This window comes from Hippopotamus amphibius, chromosome 16, assembly GCF_030028045.1.
Source record: "Hippopotamus amphibius kiboko isolate mHipAmp2 chromosome 16, mHipAmp2.hap2, whole genome shotgun sequence".
In the NCBI taxonomy this organism is placed as follows: Eukaryota; Metazoa; Chordata; class Mammalia; order Artiodactyla; family Hippopotamidae; genus Hippopotamus; species Hippopotamus amphibius.
Genome location: NC_080201.1, coordinates 53,020,100 through 53,040,166, shown reverse-complemented (window position 1 = coordinate 53,040,166; position 20,067 = coordinate 53,020,100). Strand labels below are relative to the sequence as shown.

The 20,067-nt window shown below is 57.0% G+C and overlaps 1 protein-coding gene across 2 annotated transcripts in view; it reads left to right on the top strand.

Annotated features, from left to right (window-relative positions):
• The window catches only part of MEGF8 (multiple EGF like domains 8), a 44,639-nt gene extending 24,963 nt beyond the window's left edge, over window positions 1-19,676 (top strand). For both annotated transcript variants that reach the window (XM_057711742.1, XM_057711743.1), the window contains 17 exons: window positions 4-114; window positions 272-390; window positions 724-931; window positions 1,436-1,616; window positions 2,130-2,293; window positions 2,775-2,919; window positions 3,987-4,218; window positions 5,347-5,470; window positions 5,628-5,841; window positions 5,959-6,173; window positions 11,379-11,586; window positions 11,780-11,939; window positions 12,365-12,557; window positions 13,017-13,187; window positions 13,351-13,481; window positions 13,940-14,072; window positions 16,225-19,676. In XM_057711742.1, coding sequence (XP_057567725.1) covers window positions 4-114; window positions 272-390; window positions 724-931; window positions 1,436-1,616; window positions 2,130-2,293; window positions 2,775-2,919; window positions 3,987-4,218; window positions 5,347-5,470; window positions 5,628-5,841; window positions 5,959-6,173; window positions 11,379-11,586; window positions 11,780-11,939; window positions 12,365-12,557; window positions 13,017-13,187; window positions 13,351-13,481; window positions 13,940-14,072; window positions 16,225-17,493 — 3,978 coding nt within the window. In that variant the 3' untranslated portion in view covers window positions 17,494-19,676. The remainder of the gene's footprint in view (window positions 1-3; window positions 115-271; window positions 391-723; window positions 932-1,435; window positions 1,617-2,129; window positions 2,294-2,774; window positions 2,920-3,986; window positions 4,219-5,346; window positions 5,471-5,627; window positions 5,842-5,958; window positions 6,174-11,378; window positions 11,587-11,779; window positions 11,940-12,364; window positions 12,558-13,016; window positions 13,188-13,350; window positions 13,482-13,939; window positions 14,073-16,224) is intronic.
• The last annotated feature ends 391 nt before the right edge of the window (window positions 19,677-20,067 follow it).

Sequence of the window (20,067 nt, the reverse complement as noted above, 5' to 3'; positions counted from 1 at the left end):
CAGAGCCTGGGCGTGTGCATCTGCGCCGAGGGCTTCGGGGGCCCGGACTGTGCCACGAAGCTGGACGGTGGGCAGCTGGTCTGGGAGACCCTCATGGACAGCCGCCTCTCGGCCGTGAGTTGTGGACGCCACTCTCCAGGGAGGTGCCTTACAGCCCGCCTTCTGGATCCTTCTTCCCATTCCACTCCCGAGACTACCCCCTAGACCCTAGACCTAGCCTGACACTCTGTGATGACCTTACCTGAGCCCTCGTGTCCCGCCCCACCCCCAGGACACCGCCAACCGCTTCCTGCACCGCCTGGGGCACACTATGGTGGAGGGACCTGATGGCACCTTGTGGATGTTTGGGGGCCTGGGTCTGCCCCAGGGGCTGCTGGGAAACCTGTACAGGTGAGGACTGCCCTGGGGAGGTGGGATATCTCAATGAGAAAAAGTCACCTCGGGGCACGCTGGGATGTCAGTCACATAAGAGTCCCCTCGGGAGGTGCAGAAAAACCTCTACAGGTGAAGGATGCCCCAAAGGATGCTGGGACACTTGTCACAGGAGACTTACCTCAGGGACTGGGATACTTATTTGGGTGGTGCTACCCCAGGGGGTGGTAAGGTGATTGTTATAGGAGGGTCACCTTAGGGGTGTTGGGATACCTGCCAAGTGGGGGGTCACCCCAGGGGATGCTGGGATGACTGTATAGTGAGGCCGCTTTTGGTGCATCTTGGCTGCAGGTACTCAGTGAGTGAACGGCGGTGGACACAGATGTTGGCAGGAGCTGAGGATGGGGGCCCAGGTCCCTCGCCTCGCTCCTTCCACGCGGCTGCCTACGTGCCTGCTGGCCGTGGTGCCATGTACCTGCTGGGGGGGCTCACGGCTGGGGGCGTCGCCCGGGATTTCTGGGTCCTCAACCTAACCACCCTGCAGTGGCGGCAGGAGAAGGTGAGCATTTCTCCCCTCTCTTAGCCCCCACAACCAGGCTCTAGCAAAGATGACCAAAGCATCTCCTGCCAGCTTTGCCCCCAGAGGAAGAGGCTTCCTCCCAGGGCTCCAGCACAAGTCCCAGATAATTGAATTTCATTGGTCATCCGGGGTCACATTTAATTCCTGAGCCAGTCCCTCGCAAGGGGATGTGATGCCGTGGTTGCCAGGCTGGGACACAGCCCGCTGTGGAGCCAGAGTGAGAGCAGAGGGGCAAGGGCTTCCCAAAGGAACCCCAGGCTGCTCCTTCCTGAAGAAGTGACACTGCGCAGGTAGAAACAGCAAGGGGTCTGCTGCTCACCTGCTGGGACCGTGGCTGGTGGGAAGGCCTAGGGTCTGACCAACCCCTGGCAGTTCACCAGCTCCTTAGTGGTTCAAGGGGAGTATGGGGAGCTCTGAGCCTTGCTTCTACCCACAAAATGACCCCTGATCTCTGTCCCCCCCACTCCACGCTTCATCCCCCAGACCCCTCAGACCGTGGCGCTACCAGCAGTGGCTGGTCACACCCTTACTGCCCGCCGAGGCCTGTCTCTGCTGCTGGTGGGTGGTTACTCCCCTGAAAATGGCTTCAACCAGCAGCTGCTTGAGTATCAGCTGGCGACTGGCACCTGGGTGTCTGGAGCCCAGAGCGGGACACCCCCCACAGGTGAGCCTGGGGATGGGGTGTGGTGAGGATGGGGGTGGGGCACAGAGCCTTTGACTCCCGGCCGTCCTCTCCATCCGCTCCTGTACTCTGTGGGCACTGCCCCCCATGCCTGCTATCTCCCTGCCTGCCCTCATCGTCTACCCGCATTCCCAGGATCCCGCCTTTTGAGACGTTCAGCTTCTCTACTTACTCCTCCCAGACTTCATGAGAAGCTGCCCACCTCCTGCCCAGTGGCAGTGGGTCGCTGTTTCCATCTCCCAGGTCCTAGATCACTGCCCCTCACGTGTTTTCCTTTCTCTCTCCTTCTGTATTCTTTGATCACTGTCCCCAAGGTCATTCTGGTTCCCGTTTCTCTCTCTTCTCTTTCCCAGAGTCTCTGATGGCTGTCCTTCAGAACCGAAGGGAGGGGGAGGGGTTGAGAAGGGCTCCCAGGTCTCTGGAGGAAGGTGGGGGAGTGCTCCTGATCACCAGCCCCTCCCCCAGCCTCGGTGCTCGCTCGTCCCCCACCCCCAGGTCTCTATGGTCATTCCGCTGTGTATCACGAGGCCACGGACGCCCTCTACGTGTTTGGGGGTTTCCGCTTCCACGTAGAGCTGGCGGCCCCATCCCCTGAGCTCTACTCCCTGCACTGTCCTGACCGCACCTGGAGCCTGCTGGCCCCTTCTCAGGGGGCAAAGGTCAGGAAAAGAGGTCCTCATCCACCCAGATGAGTGTAGGGGGCTGGGGTGGGGAAACCCTTTCCCAGTGCCCCAGGGACTAGCTCAACCCTGGATTCCTACTCTGCCTTCTTTCCAGTCCCCACGGTACCCAAAGTCTCCCCTTCTTCTACCTCTGACTTGGAGATAAGACTCCTAGACCAGGAGGTCAGAGGTCTGGGTTCCACCATAGCTCTGCCACACTCTGGGTGTGGCCCTGACAGGCCGCTCCCCTTCCTGGCCTCCCCAGCTATGAAACGGGGCACTGAGGCTCCTATGCTTCTGCCTTCAAGGCCAGAGGAGACGGTGTACGGGAGAACGTGAAACTCCGATTAGAGACAACTGCATCTGCTGGGGACCGGGGCGTGGGGAGATTTGGGGTGGTGGGTGAGCTGAGAGGGAGCACAGAGAGGGGAGGGCTGTGGGCTCTGACAGGCCGTCCTGCCATGTGTCTCCCCAACAGCCCCGCCCCCGGCTTTTCCACGCCTCAGCCTTGCTGGGGGACACCATGGTGGTCCTTGGGGGGCGCTCAGACCCTGAGGAGTTCAGCAGTGATGTTCTGCTCTACCAGGTCAACTGCAACACCTGGCTCCTGCCAGACCTCATCCGTAAGTCCGCTCTCCCTGGGAGGCGCCGGGACAACCAGGGGGAGTCCTGGCCCTGTCCTGCGACCCTCGCTCGTTAGGAGTCATTTGGGCCCCTTCAGACCCACAGGCAGAGCTCCTGTCCTCTCCCCGTGACCTAAGCACCCACGGAGACACCCTCCTTCCTTCTTTTTTCTTAGATAAGTTTTTGATTCTGTTTATGAAGTAATGGTAGTCATTGCAGATAATTTGTAAAATAGGAAGAAAAACATCCCCAATAGTCCCCTTCTCTAGAGACAACGACTGTGGTATGTGAGGGTGCTTCCTTCCAGTTTGTCGGCTGGAAAGCGGTTGTACCTTGCCTTTTTATTTCATCTGACATCATTGTAAGTGGCTGACTGTGTGTATGTGTTTCTGGGCCTGTCTCCTTTTCTTTTTGTTTCTCTCTCTGACCCTTTGTCTCTAATTCTCTTTTGCAATTAATCTGTCTTTTCCATTACTCTGGAGCTCTGTAACCCTTTTTTTTTTTTTTTCCGAATTTAAAAAAATTTAGGTGAAATTCACATAACAAGATTAGCCGTTGTAAAATGAACAATTCAGCGACATTTAGTATCTTTACAGTGTTGTTCAACTGCCACCTTGGTCTGCTTCCACAACATTTTTTTTTTTGGCTGCACCACGTGGCATGTGAGATCTTATTGGGTTGGCCAGAAAGTCCATTCAGGTTTGAACCCAATAGTTCCCCAACCAGGGATTGAACCCGTGCCCCCTGCATTGGAAGCACAGTCTTAACCACTGGACCATCAGAGAAGTCCCCGGGTCCCACAGCGTTTGTCTGTTCTTATTCCACTCTTTCTTTTCCTTTTTTCTGTGTATGTGTCCCTCTCCCTCTCTTTTGTCTTGCTGTCTGTGTCTGAGTCTCTTGTCTTGTTGGGCCTTTATCTGTCTTCTCTCTGTCTTTGCTTGTCTGTCTCTGCTCTCCTTAGACTGTCTCTCCGCTCAGCATCCCTCTCTGACTGGCACCTTGGTGTGACTCTCTTCCTTGAGTCTCTTGCTCTCTCTCTGTCTCTGAATTTTCTCTCTTTCCCCAGGCCCGGCCTCTGTGGGACCCCCGATGGAGGAGTCTGTGGCCCACGCTGTGGCGGCGGTAGGGGGCTGCCTGTATATCTCAGGAGGCTTTGGGGGAGTGGCCCTGGGCCGCCTGCTGGCCCTAACCCTGCCCCCTGACCCCTGCCGCCTGCTGCCCTCACCTGAAGCTTGTAACCAGTCTGGGGCCTGTACCTGGTGCCACGGGGCTTGCCTGTCTGGGGACCAGGCCCATAGGTAACCATGGAGACTGACAGCGCATGGGTGGATGGGTAATACTGGGGCCCTCCAAAGTGGGTTCTGTGCTAGGCTAGGCTTGTGGGGGTGTGGCCTGGTCAGGATGCCAGCTCACGTGGGCAAACCAGCTGCTTATCACAGGCAGCGGCAGGCTCGGGGACCTCCCCGACTGGGGAGCCCTGTCTGTGGGCTGGGGTTAGCTGAGTCTGACTGGGCCCTAAATGGCCAGTTGAGTTCAGACCACAAGGCTCAGAAGTGGGGCTGAATCTGGTGTATTTTAGAAACCATCTGAGTTGGAGAAGAATGAGACTGGAAAGGCAGGTGGCTCAGCTCAGAAAGGGCTTCCAGTGCCAGGCCGCACTGGGCTCCGTCCAGCTCCAGGGACTCCTCATCCCAAGTTTGGGAATCCAAGCATCTCAGGAGGCTGAAAGCGCTGGCCTAGGTTTAGCACAAATTAATTTGGCCGTGCATTTATCCCGTGCTGGTGTCAGGCTGCTAAAGGGCTTTATTTTGTTCCATTAAAGGTGTCACCACGTTTACTATAGAATATTAAAGGGTTTCATTTTTAGGCTGGTCCCCCAGACTCTGCTGGGAGTATTATGTAACACCGGGTACACTCGTTGCTTTTCTAAAACTGGGAAGTTCTGAAACAGGTGTGCCTTCAAGGGGTTTGAGTAAGGGATTATGGTCCTCCACTGTGGGCGATGGGGGGGTCCACGGAAGGTTTGAGCAGGAGAGGGCAGGGGCAGGCTTGTGAAGGAGGGGGTGGTGAGGGGAGGCTGCAGGTGGAGGCCTGGGAGGGGGAGGCTTGAACTGGGTTGGGGGCTACAGGGGAGGAGGGGAGGGGATGGTCAGGGAAGAATTCGGGAGGCAGAGGCCTCGGTGGCTGGAGGGCCAGGAGGACATGGGGTGTCGTCCAGTGTCTCTGGCCTGGGTGACAGGTGGACGTGGGATCATCACCAAGTGGGTTGGGGAGGAGCAGGTTTGGGAGGCCTGTGCTGAGAGCCGTTTGGGTTGCACATGTGGAGCCGGCAGGACAGCGTCCAGGAGGCACCAGGAGGAGGCCAGGGTGAGGAGGAAGGGTGGGGCCTGGCTGAGTGTGAAAAGCCAGACCTCACGCCTTCCCAGGTTGGGCTGTGGTGGCTCCCCCTGCTCCCCAATGCCCCACTCCCCTGAGGAATGTCGACGTCTGCGGACCTGCAGCGAGTGCCTGGCCCGCCACCCCCGGACCCTGCAGCCTGGAGATGCAGAGGTGACCGATGGGGCTGAGGCTGGGGGAAGGGGGCGTTGCTCAGGCACCATCGAGCCCTTCCGCTGGGGTTGGGTGGCAAGAGCTGAGACTGCAGGGATGCTGGGGGCCTTGACAGACGCAGTGAGCCCGTATCCCCCCCCACTGCGCCCCCCGCCAGGCATCCGCCCCCCGCTGTAAGTGGTGTACCAACTGCCCTGAGGGTGCCTGCATTGGGCGCAATGGGTCCTGCACCTCGGAGAATGACTGTCGCATCAACCAGCGTGAGGTCTTCTGGGCTGGGAACTGCTCGGAGGCCGTGTGTGGGGCGGCCGACTGCGAGCAGTGCACGAGGGAAGGCAAGTGCATGTGGACGCGGCAGTTCAAGAGGACCGGTGAGCACCGGGGCCCCGGCCCTGCGGGGAGCGTGTGGGGGGCCTGGTGTGAGGGAGGAGGGGGGGAGGGGGCTGGGGCCTGGACCTGCTTCTAATCCCCGTGTCCCCAACCCCCAGGGGAGACCCGCCGTATCCTCTCAGTGCAGCCCACCTATGACTGGACGTGCTTCAGCCACTCTCTGCTGAACGTGTCCCCAATGCCGGTGGAATCATCGCCCCCGTTGCCCTGCCCCACCCCCTGCCACCTCCTGCCCAACTGCACCTCCTGCCTGGACTCCAAGGGTGCGGACGGGGGCTGGCAGCACTGTGTCTGGAGCAGCGGCCTCCAGCAGGTACAGCCCCCAGCAGGGTGTGCGGTGGCCTCCTCCCGGCCCCACGCTGCCCTGTCTCCGCCCCCGCCACCTCTGTCCTGTGTCCACCTCTGTTTCCTTAGGGCTGGTCCCACCATCATGCTTTCTCTTTCTTCCCACTTTCTCTTCTCTCCAACATCTCTTTCTCCTTCCTTGCCTTGTTGTTGTTTTGGCTGCACTGCCCGGCTTGGGGGATCTTAGTTCCCCAACCAGGGATGGAGCCCATGCCCCCAGTGGAAGCATGGAGTCTTGACCATTGGACCGCCGGGGAAGTCCCCCTCATTGCCTTGTGAATCTCCCTGTCATGTCCCAGCGCTCCCTTCCGGACTCCCCAGCCCTGGTGTCTCTGCAGCTCTCAATCAAGCTCTCCTCGCCCCGTCCTCCCCATGACTCAATACCATCTCCCTTCTCCCTCCCACACCTTTCCACTTCCCTCCTCCATCTCTTTCTCTCCCTGCGTTTAGAAGTTTTGGTTGTAAGAAACAGAAGCCCACTCGAGCTGGTGTTATTATAAGGAAGCAGGGGTATTTGACGTAGTCTGAAGGTAGGAAGTACTGCTGCTCCGCCTCCTTCTCGGGCCACCTGGTTTCTGATCTCAGCTGTTTTCTGCGCGTCTCCATCCTGTGGTTCCTCTCGGTTTGATCAACACACGTAGCCTCAAATGGCAGCTCTTGACCCTCAGTCTATGTGACTTTCTTTCTCTCTTTCTTTCTTTCTTTCTTTCTTTCTTTCTTTCTTTCTTTCTTTCTTTCTTTCTTTCTTTCTTTTTCTTTCTTTCTTTCTTTCTTTCTTCCTTCCTTCCTTCCTTCCTTCCTTCCTTCCTTTCTTTTCTTTCTTTCTTTCTTTCTTTCCTTCCTTCCTTCCTTCCTTCTTCTTTCTTTCTCTCTTTCTTTCTTTTTCTTCCTTTCCTTCCTTCCTTCCTTCCTTCCTTCCTTCCTTCCCTCCCTCCTTCCTTCCTTCCTTTCTTTCTTTCTCTCTTTCTTCCTTTCTTTTATATTTGCTTATTTATTTGGCTGCATAGGGTCTTAGTTGTGGCATGTGGGCTCAGTAGTTGCAGCACTCGGGCTCTAGAGCTCGCAGGCTTAGTTGCCCTGTGGCATGTGTGGGATCTTAGTTCCCTGACCAGGGATCGAACCCGCATCCCCTACATTGGGAGGTGGATTCTCAACCACTGGACTGCCAGGGAAGTCCCTATGTGACTTTCTAATTACAGAGACCACAGTCACCTCTGTGTTTTTTGGTTAGTTCACATTCTGGGAAGACTTCAGCTCAGCTCACAAGTTAGATGTCCAGCCATGGTCCAGTGAGATGTGGCCAGGGAAGGGAAGGAGCACTGGTTCTGACGTGGCCATTCAGACCCCCCCCTCATCTATGGCTGTGGGCTGGAGAGATGACTCTTGAATGTGGGCGTGGCCTGGGGAGGTACAGTCCACCCCTTGGCTACCCAGTGCATGCTGTCTCATAAAGTCCATTCCAAGACGCCTCTGGGGGGACTTCCCTGGCTATCCAGTGGGTAGGACTCCGCACTTCCACTGCGGAGGGCAGTTCAGTCCCTGGTTGGGGAAATAAGATCCCACAAGTCACACAGCACTGCCAAAAAACCAAAACAAAACATAAAAACAAAGATGTCTCCGCCTGGCGTGATTTAGCTGTCCCAGTGGCAGACACAGGCATTCATCCCCAACCCCACGCCAGCAGGAGATAAGAAAGCTTCATATCTAGAAGCAGTGTCGCTGGGTCAGTGTTGTGAGTCTGTCCACTCCGCATTCATCTTGATTGTACAGGATTGTGCAAGATCCAATTGAGGTGTGATTACTCAACCATCTCACAACCCAAGAGCCTACACGCGTCTTTGGTAAAATAGGAGTGCTATCAACAGAGACCCTGTCTGGGGTGCTTTCCAGCACCAGCAGCCAGTTCTCCTGTTATCTGGAAACCAACTGTGTGTTCAACAATTCAACTAATTTCTGACACTCTCTACCTGGAATCAGCGTCAGATCCCACAGGTTAGAATGTTCAGTTCCACAAACCGCTCCCACTTCAGATGCCGGTCACAGATCCAGGCTAACTGGCTATAAATTGGGGGTTCCTACCACCCCCTCTGCAGGTTTGCTAATTTGCTAGAATGGCTCCCAGAACTCAGAGAAACATTTACTTACTAATACTGGTTTATTATAAAGGATACAACTCAGGAAGAGCCGAATGGAAGAGATGAGTAGGGCAGGGCCTGCGGAGTTTCCGGGCCACCCTCTCAGAGGATGCATTCATCACCTGGAAGCTCTCTGAATCTTGTTGTTGTTGGTTTTGGCCGCACCGCGTGGCTTGCAGGATCTTAGTTCCCTGACCACGGATCGAACCCAAGCCCACAGCAGTGAAAGTGCAGAACCCTAACCCCTGGACCGCCAGGGAAGCCCCCTGAGTCTCATTGTTCCAGTGTTTTTGTAGAGCTCAAACCCTGCTTCGACCGCAGGTGGCTGGGTGAGGCTCTAGTCACTTGGGTTTTCTGGTGACTCCCCTGAGTCACCCCATTGGCGTAAACTCAGGTGTAAATAACAAGAGACATCCCCATCGCTCAGGAACCCCCATACATTTTAGTAGCTCAGTAACAGGCACCGGGGACAAAGACCAAGTGTATTTTTGTGTCATACCACACTGTACCATAGGAAGGTCGTCCAGATTAGATGGGAGAATGTATTTAGAGCATGGAGCGGTGCCTGCTATTCAGTAAAAATTCAGTAACGCCCCCATGTTCCATCCACTGGGAGAATCCCCAGTCTCCGCTGTCTGGGGCACACCAAGAGGGTAAGTGCAGCGGCCGGGGTGGGGGTGCTCCCCGTGGGGGCTCTCAGTGTGGCTGCAAGGGCAGAGGCCCCCTGCGGTGGCATCTCTTACAAGAAACTTCTCATCCTCAAGCCTGGCGTCCTTCTGGTGATGTAAGTTCTCCCTAGATATTATTGCGATTTTCATTATTTGTCTTTATTGGGATCCCAGGGACTGGAAGGCAACTCCCGAGAGCCTGCAGGCAGCTCAGGAGGTGTGAGGCGGGAGGGAGTGCTGGGGCGGCTGAATGGAGAGCACAGAGCTGATTCTGCGTGGGAATGTCAGAGGGCCCCTGCCAGATCTTATGATTTCTGGGAAAATCAATTAAAAATTAAAGTGTTGGCTCAGGTGTTTTATTTTTATTTTTTTTTTAATTTACTTTTTTGGGCTGCGTTGGGTCTTCGTTGCTGTGCGTGGGCTTTCTCTAGTCACGAAGAGCGGGGCTGCTCTTCTTTGCGGTGTGTGGGCTGCTTTTGTTATGGAGCACAGGCTCTAGGCACACAGGCTTCAGTAGTTGTGGCATGTGGGCTCAGTAGTTGTGGCTCACGGGCTTAGTTGCTCTGCAGCATGTGGGATCTTCCCACAAATCCGTGTCCCCTGCATTGGCAGGTGAATTCTTAACCACTGCACTGCCAGGGAAGTCTCGCTTCAGGTGTTTTAAAAACACAGATCAAATGTAACAGGTGTGAAGACCAGACCTATTGTGTGATTCGGCCATATTTTAACCGTCAGGCATTGTTCTTCGGAGTGACTTTGGCTTCAGAGCCTGGGGCAGGCAACAGCGTGCTCTCTTCCCTGGCCGGCTCCTTCCCTTTCTCCTTTTACCAGGTTCTTCATTGAGCACCTTCCTCGTGCCGGGCACTTTGCTAGACTGTGGGCATATGTCAGCAGATGAGACAGGATCCTGCATCTCTTCCAGGAACACAGGAAATGTGGTTTATGGTGTTGGGTGGCATCACATTTGGCTGCTAGGGTGGTCCCACCAGAAAGTGCTGTGCAGCCCGGAGCCTCGGGCTTCTCTCGGCCCCCTTCCAGGTTGCCCTGCTGTCTGCCAGGGGGCACGCTATCTTTAGATCTGGAAGGCTAACTGGAGGAGAATTTGGCTCTGGCAGTTCAGCCAGGCTCAGCTCAACACGGGCACAACCCACAGGGGCTCAGAGCTCCAGCCACAGCCATCAGGGTTTTCTATTTCAGGATTGCACGGTTGCTTTGTTTCTTCCTAAGTGCATCCAGACAGCCAGCTTAGGCTACTCTCTTTCCTTTTCTACTTTACGTAAGGTCCGAGTCGTAAATAAAATGCTCTCGTGCACTGAGGTAAGTTTCCAGGAGTCTGAACCTCATTGTGCACCATGTCTGGGTTCCAGAACACGATAAGTGATGGCAGGTGAGCTGTTGTGCAGCCCCTGACCACGGACTCCTCGACTTCCCAGCCAAGGTGGGGAGGATCCTGTTGCCCCAGCAGCTGGATCCACATTCTTTCTAAGAGACTGTGGCTGGCAGCCCCCCTCCTGATATTAGTTTCTTTTCCCACCTGAGATTACTGCCTTTGTTTTTCTTTTTTGTTGTTGTTTTTGTTTTCCTGTACCCTTTATTTATTTATTTATTTATTTATTTATTTATTTATTTTTAATCTTTATTGGAGTTTAATTGCTTTACAGTGTTGTGTTAGTTTCTGCTGTACAACAAAGTAAGTCAGCTAAATGTATACATATATCCTCCTATCCCCTCCCTCTGGAGCCTCCCTCCCACCCTCTCTATCCCACCCCTTTAGGTCTTCACAAAGCATCAAGCTGACCTCCCTGTGCTCTGTAGCAGCTTCACACGAGCTATTTTACATTTGGTAGTGTATATATGTCAATGCTACTCTGTCTCACTACATCCCAGCTTCTTGGTTTGTAAGAAACAGCTGTATCCCAAGCCAGGTGGGTAAAGGGGCTCATTAAACCAACACAGTAGTACCTCTTGTAACCCAGGTGGAAGGAGCAGTCAGGCCCTACCAGGGACTGGAGACGGAGCCTGGAAACCTGCCTCTCCCCCATCTTTGGGGAGCGTGATTCTCATCTCTGCTTCCTTCTGTCTCTGCTCTTTTCTTGCCTCTCTCTATTCTCTTCATGTGCTGTCATTTGTTCATCCAAACGGCCCAACCAGCCCTAGTCTATATAGTCTAGTGTCAAGGATGTCCCTAGCCTGACTTCCGGTCCGAACTTCTAGTGACGAATGCCGAGAAGGGAGAATGTGATGACCCCAGCTGATGTCCATTCTGGTCCACCTGGTTGTGGCCGGCAGGGATGAGAGGGTGCAGTCCAGGAAGATAGCCAGGATGTGTTTGTTTGATCCTGTTTCTCTGCCCTTTCCTCTCCCCTGTAGTGTCTGAGCCCATCCTACCTGCCCCTGCGATGTATGGCTGGAGGCTGCGGGCGGCTGCTCCGCGGACCAGAGAGCTGCTCCCTGGGCTGTGCTCAGGCAACCCAGTGTGCCCTGTGCCTGCGCCGCCCCCACTGTGGCTGGTGTGCCTGGGGGGGCCAGGATGGGGGTGGCCGCTGCCTGGAGGGTGGACTCAGCGGCCCCCGCGATGGTGAGATGGGTTTGGGGATGGGGTGATGGAGGCTGGCCCCGTCTGGGTTCTGACATGGGGTTTGATGCAGAGAACGTGGAGGGGCGCTGGGGACTCCCACAGGTGGTGCTCAGGGGAAATGGGAGCAAGGGCCCAGGTGGCTAGGTGGGTGGTACAGAGGCCCCCACAGTGAAGTCCTGGATCCTCATGCCAGGGCTGACATGTGGGCGACTGGGGGCCTCCTGGGCCTTCCTGTCCTGCCCCCCTGAGGACGAGTGTGCAAACGGGCACCACGACTGCAACGAGACACAGAACTGCCATGACCGGCCCCATGGTTACGAGTGCAGCTGCAAGACAGGCTACACCATGGACAAGTGAGGCTACAGGCCAGACGCAGGGCTTGGGTGGGGTCGAGGGGAGTGGGGCCAGACAGCCCGTGGGGTGGGAGAGTCTGTGGGGAGCAGTAAAGGATGGGGCGTGGATCAAAGCAGAACGCGAGAAAACAGAGTCCAAGGTGTGGAGGACGGTGTGAGGGCGGGGCTCGGTTGTGGAGGGCAAGGTTGGTAAGTTAGCTTAATGGGGTACCCCGGGAAGGGGTCATCGCCCCTGGGGGAGGTGCTGGGCTGGACCCCGGGAGCAGGGGAGTGATGGAACAGACCAGCGGCGGGGACTAGTTGAGAAGAGGGTGGTGTCATGAGTGGTGGGCTCAGAGGAGCCATGCGACCGTGACAGCGGCTGGGTCTGCCTTTTGGAGGGGGCGGGCCGGTGCCCTGCCCTGACTCCCGCCCCGTCCCTGCAGCGTGACGGGGCTGTGCCGCCCCGTGTGCGCCCAGGGCTGCGTGAATGGCTCATGTGTGGAGCCTGACCACTGCCGCTGCCACTTCGGCTTCGTCGGCCGCAACTGCTCCACGGAGTGTCGCTGCAACCGCCACAGCGAGTGCGCCGGCGTGGGCGCCCGTGACCACTGCCTGCTCTGCCACAACCACACCAAGGTGTCCGCCCAGCACCTCCAGCCCCGACCCCGGCCCTCCCTGCCTTCAGCCTGCGCACAAGCATCTTGAGCCTTGTTCCAAGCCCCAGTGAGCTAGACCCGGGGGGAGGCGGCATAGCCCTGTCCCAGGGGAGTATGAGAGGACTCTGGGGACACCGTCTGGGTTTGTATCACAGGGGGGCTGCCCTGAGTAGTGGGACAGAGTTAGTACGGGGCCGGGGAGGGGGATCACGTAGGGAAGGGCTCTCTAAGCTCAACACTTTGCGCTGAAGGGGCATGAAACCCCCGTCACTGGAGGTGTGCAAGGGAAGGCAGAGGGCTACATGGCAGATAGGCTGGGACTGCCCAAGGCTCATGTCTGAGCCATTACCGCCCTCCCACGGCGCTCTCAGAACCTTCCCCCACTCTCACGCCACTGTGACTCTTCATCCCCTCTGAACGCCCTGTTCCTGGTTTCCAGGGCAGCCACTGTGAGCAGTGCCTCCCACTGTTCGTGGGTTCAGCCTTGGGGGGCGGGACCTGCCGGCCCTGCCACCTCTTTTGTCGCGGCAACAGCCACGTCTGCGTCTCCAGGAAGGAGCTCGAAATGGCCAGGAGGGAGCCGGAGAAGTACTTACTGGATCCAGACGAGGTGAAAGGAGCTGGGGTCCCGAACTCCTGGGTCTGAAGGAGGACGGGGCCGGGGGCTTGGACGTCTAGTCTGAGGGAGGAGGCGGCTGCTGGAGTCTGGACTCCTGGCTCTGAGGGAGGCTGGTCCATGCCTTTTTGTGATCACCCTGTCCTTCCTTGGCCAGATTGAAAACTGGGTGACCGAGGGCCCTAGTGAAGATGAGGCCGTGTGTGTGAACTGTCAGAATAATAGCTACGGGGACAGATGCGAGAGCTGTCTCCACGGCTACTTTCTGCTCGATGGGAAGTGCACCAAGTAAGCGGAAGCGGGGCCGGAGACCCTTACCCTGCTCAGTGGAAACAGCTCTGGGAGCCAGACTCCTCGCCCCAGTCCTCTGCCCTCAGTCAGGAAAGGGTGAGATCCCCTGAGACGGGCTGGGGACAGTGAACTCGACTCAGGTGGGAGACCCTCTCCCTCAGAGGCCAGTGCTGGAGTGCAGGCTGCTGAGAAGCCCTGGCGGAGACTGTTGGGCAGAGAGAGAGGGCCCTGCGGCGGAGGCCTCGAGACCTCCCCGCCCCAGTCCCTGGAATCCTGTTAGAACCTGCGCTCTAATCCCGACGCTGCCACTTCTCAACTTGGGGCAAACGGCTTGGCCTCTGCGAGCCTCAGCTTCCTCTTCTGCCCTCGTGGATTGGAGCTCATGTTTGCAGCATCCGGCCTGGGCCCCGGTAGGTCGTGGGAGCTCTATAACCCCCGTCTTCTTCCCTCTTCAGATGTCAGTGTAATGGCCATGCAGACACATGTAACGAGCAGGACGGGACAGGCTGCCCATGTCAGAACAACACAGAGACGGGCACGTGCCAGGGCAGCTCCCCCAGTGACCGCCGAGACTGCTACAAATACCAGGTGCGGCTGGAGAAGGAAGTTGGGGGGCAAGGGCCCCATGCCCAGAAGACGTCAGAGCTGGGATGAAGTAGCCCAGCCCAGGCAGGACTGACAGCATGGTTCCGATACCTGAGGTCGTGGGGATCAAGGTCAGCTTGATAGGCTGTTCCTGAGCCCTAGTCAGTGTCAGGCCCTGGGTGGTGATGCTGAGAACCCAGAAATGAGCCTCTTGGGGGGGCTTTCAGGCTGCTGAGGAGACAGTCACAACTTAAACATTGCAAACGCCAGAAAACTCTTCTCATAGTAGCGTTAAGCAAAAAAGAAAATGTGTTGGCTCTCAAAACTGAGGTCTGGAGTCTGTCTTCAGGAATGGCCAGATCCAGGTGCAGTCAGAAGTCTTTCTTTCTTGACTCTGCTTTCCTCTGTGTTGGCTTCATTCTCAGGCAGATTTTCCCTCAAGTGGCAGCCCCCACTTGATCACATGGGGCTAGTAGGGGATCTCATATTATTACTAATACCCATATGCAAATTCCCCTTGCGTCCATATTCTTCTTCTTCAGCTGGGGGGCTCCTGAGCCCCTGTGCTGACTGCCTGGTTGGTTACTGTGTTGCAGGCTCACCTCCCACAGAGGGCATATTCCATGTTCCTTTCTTGGAGTACAGCTCCTACCATCCCACCCACCTACCTTCTATCTAGTTCTAGAAGGAAGAGAGCATCCCTTACTTGCCTCAGTCTCCCCTACCCATCTACAGAAACATATTTGCAAAGATGCAACTCCACCCAAAATGGTGACAGAGCTTTGCAAGCCTCACTGACCCCTAACATTTCCATCCAGGACCAGAATATTAGTTTTTTTTTTTTTTTGGCTGCGCCGTGCCCCATGTGTGATCTTAGTTCCCCAACCAAGGATCAAACCCAAGCCCCCTGCATTGGGAGTTCAGAGTCTTAACCACCGGACCACCAGGGAAGTCCGCAGAATTTTTGCTTTCTTGATGCATAATCAAAAGGCCCATTGGTCTTTGTCAAAACAGACAGCTTCAGAGATTAACTCAGACCTCCTCCAGCAGCTCTGTTGGTAGCTCTGAAACAGCAGTTTCTTTAGCTTCTAATGATAGCAGGAGTGGTTAGTATGTGGGGAGTGCCTGCCACAGATACAGCGGAGACAGCACAGACATGGAAGGCTCATGAAGACTGTGCTAGGGCCTCGGTGAGCTGTGGGCATAAGAGGAAAATGAGGCTCAGAGACCCGTCTCAGGTCAGACAGCTGGTTGGGTTTGGAGCTTGGACTGACCCTGGTCAATCCCAGAGATGGAGTGGTTTCCCCTGGACTACAGGAATCAAAATAGCTGTTATCCATCCACTCATTCATTCGACACATATTTACTGAGCACCTAACATGCCAGGCACTGTGCAAGGCCCTGGGGCACAGTAGGGAGCAAAACAGGCAAAATGTTCTGTCCTCAGGGGATTCATGGAGGAGTCCAGCAACCAACAAATGAATGTCAGACGTGCAGTGTGTCAGTGATGGGCCGTTAGGAGGAAAATTAAGAGAAAGGAGGGTTGGACGTGTTGGGAGTGGAAATGGTAGATACAGTGGCCAAGGAAGGCCTCGATGAGAAGGTGACACTTGAGTAAAGACCTGATGGACGTGAGGATAATGGACATTCAAACATGGGGGGGCAGGAGAGCGATGCAGGCAGAGGCTCAACCAGTGCAAAGGCCTGGAGGCAGGACCTACCTGATACGGCTCAGAAACAGCAAGGCTCTCAGGCAAGTGACCTCAGCAGGGTTTACTACCTGTGAACACAGGAAGAATCTCCAGTTCGGGAAGGTTAGGTCACTAGTCCAAGGCCACACAGCTAATGAGGAGGTAGAGCCAGGATTCAACAGAGCTCTTCATTGCTATGCCTCAGAGTTCCAGAGGCCTCGCCATCAGGGTGCTGTGGTCCTGGGGTGACACCAGGAGCAGCAGTGCTGGAGTGTAGGATGCTGTTCGTGTCCACACTGTGTCAGGGAAGTCCAGGGGGGTCACAGGGAAGCTTCTGGGACACTGTGGAAACTCAGGGCAGGGGCTACTTACCAGTAAGTATAAAATATCAGTCCTCCTGGTGGGGAGGGCTGGACACTGAGCTCAGGTCTGATGGCGACCTCCATCCCCGACCCTGCCCGCAGTGTGCCAAGTGCCGGGAGTCATTCCACGGGAGCCCGCTGGGTGGCCAGCAGTGCTACCGCCTCATCTCCGTGGAGCAGGAGTACTGCCTGGACCCCACGTCCCAGACCAACTGTTTCCACGAGCCCAAGCGCCGCGCTCTGGGCCCCGGCCGCACCGTCCTCTTTGGCGTGCAGCCCAAGTTCACCAACGTAGACATCCGCCTGACACTGGACGTGACCTTCGGTGCTGTGGACCTCTACGTCTCCACCTCCTATGACACCTTTGTGGTCCGTGTGGCCCCCGACACTGGCGTCCACACCGTACACATCCAGCCACCGCCGCCTCCCCCGCCCCCCCCACCCCCTGCTGACGGTGGGCCCCGGGGAGCTGGGGAGCTGGGGGCACCTGGGCCCGGCGCGGGGCCGGCCGCCCCAGCGGAGCCACGAGTGCGGGAGGTATGGCCACGGGGCCTGATCACCTACGTGACGGTGACAGAGCCATCGGCGGTGCTGGTGGTCCGCGGCGTGCGGGACCGGCTGGTCATCACCTACCCGCACGAGCACCACACCCTCAAGTCCAGCCGCTTCTACCTGCTCCTGCTGGGCGTGGGAGACCCGAGTGGACCCAGTGCCAATGGCTCCGCTGACTCTCAGGGCCTGCTCTTCTTCCGGCAGGACCAGGCCCACATCGACCTGTTTGTCTTCTTCTCCGTCTTCTTCTCCTGCTTCTTCCTCTTCCTCTCACTCTGCGTGCTGCTCTGGAAGGCCAAGCAGGCCCTGGACCAGCGGCAGGAACAGCGCCGGCACCTGCAAGAAATGACCAAGATGGCCAGCCGCCCCTTCGCCAAGGTCACCGTCTGCTTCCCGCCCGACCCTGCTGCCCCAGCCCCCGCCTGGAAGCCGGCCGGGCTCCCGCCACCCACCTTCCGCCGCTCGGAGCCCTTCTTGGCGCCCTTGCTGCTGACGGGGGCCGGCGGGCCCTGGGGACCCGTGGGAGGGGGCTGCTGCCCACCGGCCCTCCCCGCCGCCGCTGCCGGCCTGCGAGCTGGGCCTATCACCCTCGAGCCCACTGAAGATGGCATGGCCGGTGTGGCCACGCTGTTGCTCCAGCTGCCTGGCGGGCCCCACGCACCCAACGGCGCCTGCCTGGGGTCCGCCCTCGTCACGCTGCGGCACAGGCTGCACGAGTACTGTGGGGGTGGCGGGGGTGCTGGGGGCAGTGGGCACGGGGCTGGTGCAGGCCGGAAGGGGCTGTTGAGCCAGGACAACCTCACCAGCATGTCCCTCTGACCTCTGGCGGGCCCCTCGTGCACAGCAGGCACGTCCCCTGAGGGGGCCACCCTGGACTTCCCCTCCATCTGGGACACTGTGTCCTCAGAGACCTCTGGTTTTCCCCCCCCTGGGTGGCTGGGGGTTGGGGGTGGTCCCCAGACAAGGCCTTCTTTGTTCTGCATTCAACAATTATTTATTGAATACCTACTATGTGCCAGGCACTGTTGATGGCACTGGGCAGAGTGGGAACGAACGCAGCCAAGCTTCCCTGATCTTGTGGGATTTAAGGTTCTAGTGAAGGGGGATGGTCGGCGTGTGCGTGCGTGCACACACACGCATACGCACACACTCATACGCACACACGCGTGCATACGCACACACACAGGTAGATAATAAGACCATTTCCAAACAGGACGAGTGCTGTGAGAGACCTCGGGGTAGTCAGCTGGTCCGTGTGCGAAGCTAGCCTTGAAGAAGGAAGCTGGCTGTGGGAAGAGCTGTGGGAGGTGGCATCCAGGCCGAGGGAACTGCAAGGACAAAGGCCCTGAGGCGGGAACCAGCTTCTGTGACTGGAAGGAAAGCTGGCCAGCGTGACCCAGACCAAGTGTGAGGAGGAGATGGGGTTGGGGTCAGGCAGGGGGCGGATCACCCAGGGTCTGTAGGCCCCACACAGGGTTTGGGGTTTTATTCTCAGGGCATTGGGAAGCCATTGGACAGTTTTATGAGGGAGAATGACAGGATCCGATGTATTGTATTTAAAAGGTCGCTCAGCTGTGTGAGGAGTGGGCTGGAGATGGCGAGGGAGGCAGCAGGGGGACAAGAGCTGGGCCAGATCAGGGCAGTGGCCGTGAGAGGAGGAGTCGGGGACAGATGCAGGCTGTGGGTGGAAGGATGTAACGGTGGTGTGGACATCAGAGGGAGGGAGGGAAGGAGGCTGACCCCAGCTTTGTGGCCCACACTGTAGATGCATGGTGGGGTTGTTTATTAAAATGGCGCTGTCGGGGAAGACCAGGAGTCCAGTTTTAGACCTAAGATGCCCTTTAGAGACCTCTCTAACCAGAGAAGCAGAAGCCACCCTGGGTGTTTCAGCCAAGGGAGACGAGTGGAGGGATTGGCTGCAGGGGTGAAGGGCGCTGCTGAGAAGAGGGGGCAGTGAGGTCACCCAGGGGCGAGCCAGAGCAGTGCGGCTGCTGCCGCCACTAGCTGGAGGGACGAGGCTCTCGTGGTGTTACCTGACCCCAGGACCAGGGTCCCTGTGCCCAGAGAGGGCACAAGGAGACAAAGCCCCTGCCCGAGATGCCTCCCTGGGCAGGGTGGGGTCGTGGAGGTGGGCGGGTACCAAGGTTGGGAATAGAAATGGCAGAGTTTTCAACATACAGCTCTATTCCCAGATGATGCTGCGTTGAAGCAGCATCTGGCTTTTCCCCAGGGCCTACCCTCACCCCAGCCACCACCTTGAACTTCTGAACCCTTCTGCCCCTCGAAGGACCCAGCTCCCATCCTAACCATCTTGAACTTGGGACTCCTCCTTTCCCAAGGTTCCACCCCCCAGCTGTTTTTTGGACCCTGGGCAGCTGGAACCTGCGTCTTCCCCTCAGTCGAAGAGGCCGTCGGAAAGGGGGAGGAAGTAAAGCAGCAAATAAAGAGTGTGGGGGTGACCCAGTGTCCAAGCGCTGTCTGCATGCAGGAGACGGGCTGACCTGGCTCCTAACCCAGCACCTGAGAGCTGATTAGATCCGATGAATGTCCTTATCTTGGTGCCCCCTCCGAGCCACGTGGCCTGAGCCTGGCTCTTCGCTGTCTCTCCTGGCTGCAGTGGGGGTGGTGCCACTACAGAAGCTCTTGTTCCCCAGAAGGGATGAACTGAGGGGACGTGAGGGCAGTGAGGCCTTTGACCCTTGCCAAGATCCCTGTCACAAGGGGACCCCTGCTCGTCTCAGGAAGGAAAATAGACTAAGAGTGAAATAAGGCCCTAGCATGGTGAGCTTTCTCTGATTCGAGTAGATTCTCACAACCCAAACTGAAAGTATCATGGGAGCCTTTGTCTACTGGTCCCCTGGGCAAGGGAGAGCCCTGTTGCGAGGGAAGGCGGGAGTGGGAGTCCCCTCTGTGGGCCCGCTCAGCGTGGGAGTCTTGCTGGGAGTGTTCAACAGAGTACTTTCCGCACAGTGCAGCCACCAGGCACCGGCCGGCTGCTTCATCGGAGGTTTGGCCCAGGACACAGCGATGTGTTGGATTTAGGGGGCCTGTGGGTCTCCATTGTGGCCCGTGAATATCACGGTATTTTCAGACTTTATGGGCAGTTTAAGGAATATTCAGGGATTACTCTGCCCACACGTCTTGCCTGTATGAGTTGTTAGTTGTACCTAACCTCCAAAACTGTGAACTCACATTACTGAGTACCGGTGCTAGCTGGCCCGCTTGATATTTTCATTTGATCTTTCCAACAACCAACTGTATGGAAATGTAATCCGCATCTTGCAGATGAGAAAACAGAAGTTCGCCTAGACATTATCTAGCTGTGGCGTGACGGTTGCCATTTGAACCCAGACCCTCTGACTCTCACATCCATGTTCCCGACCACCAGGCTCT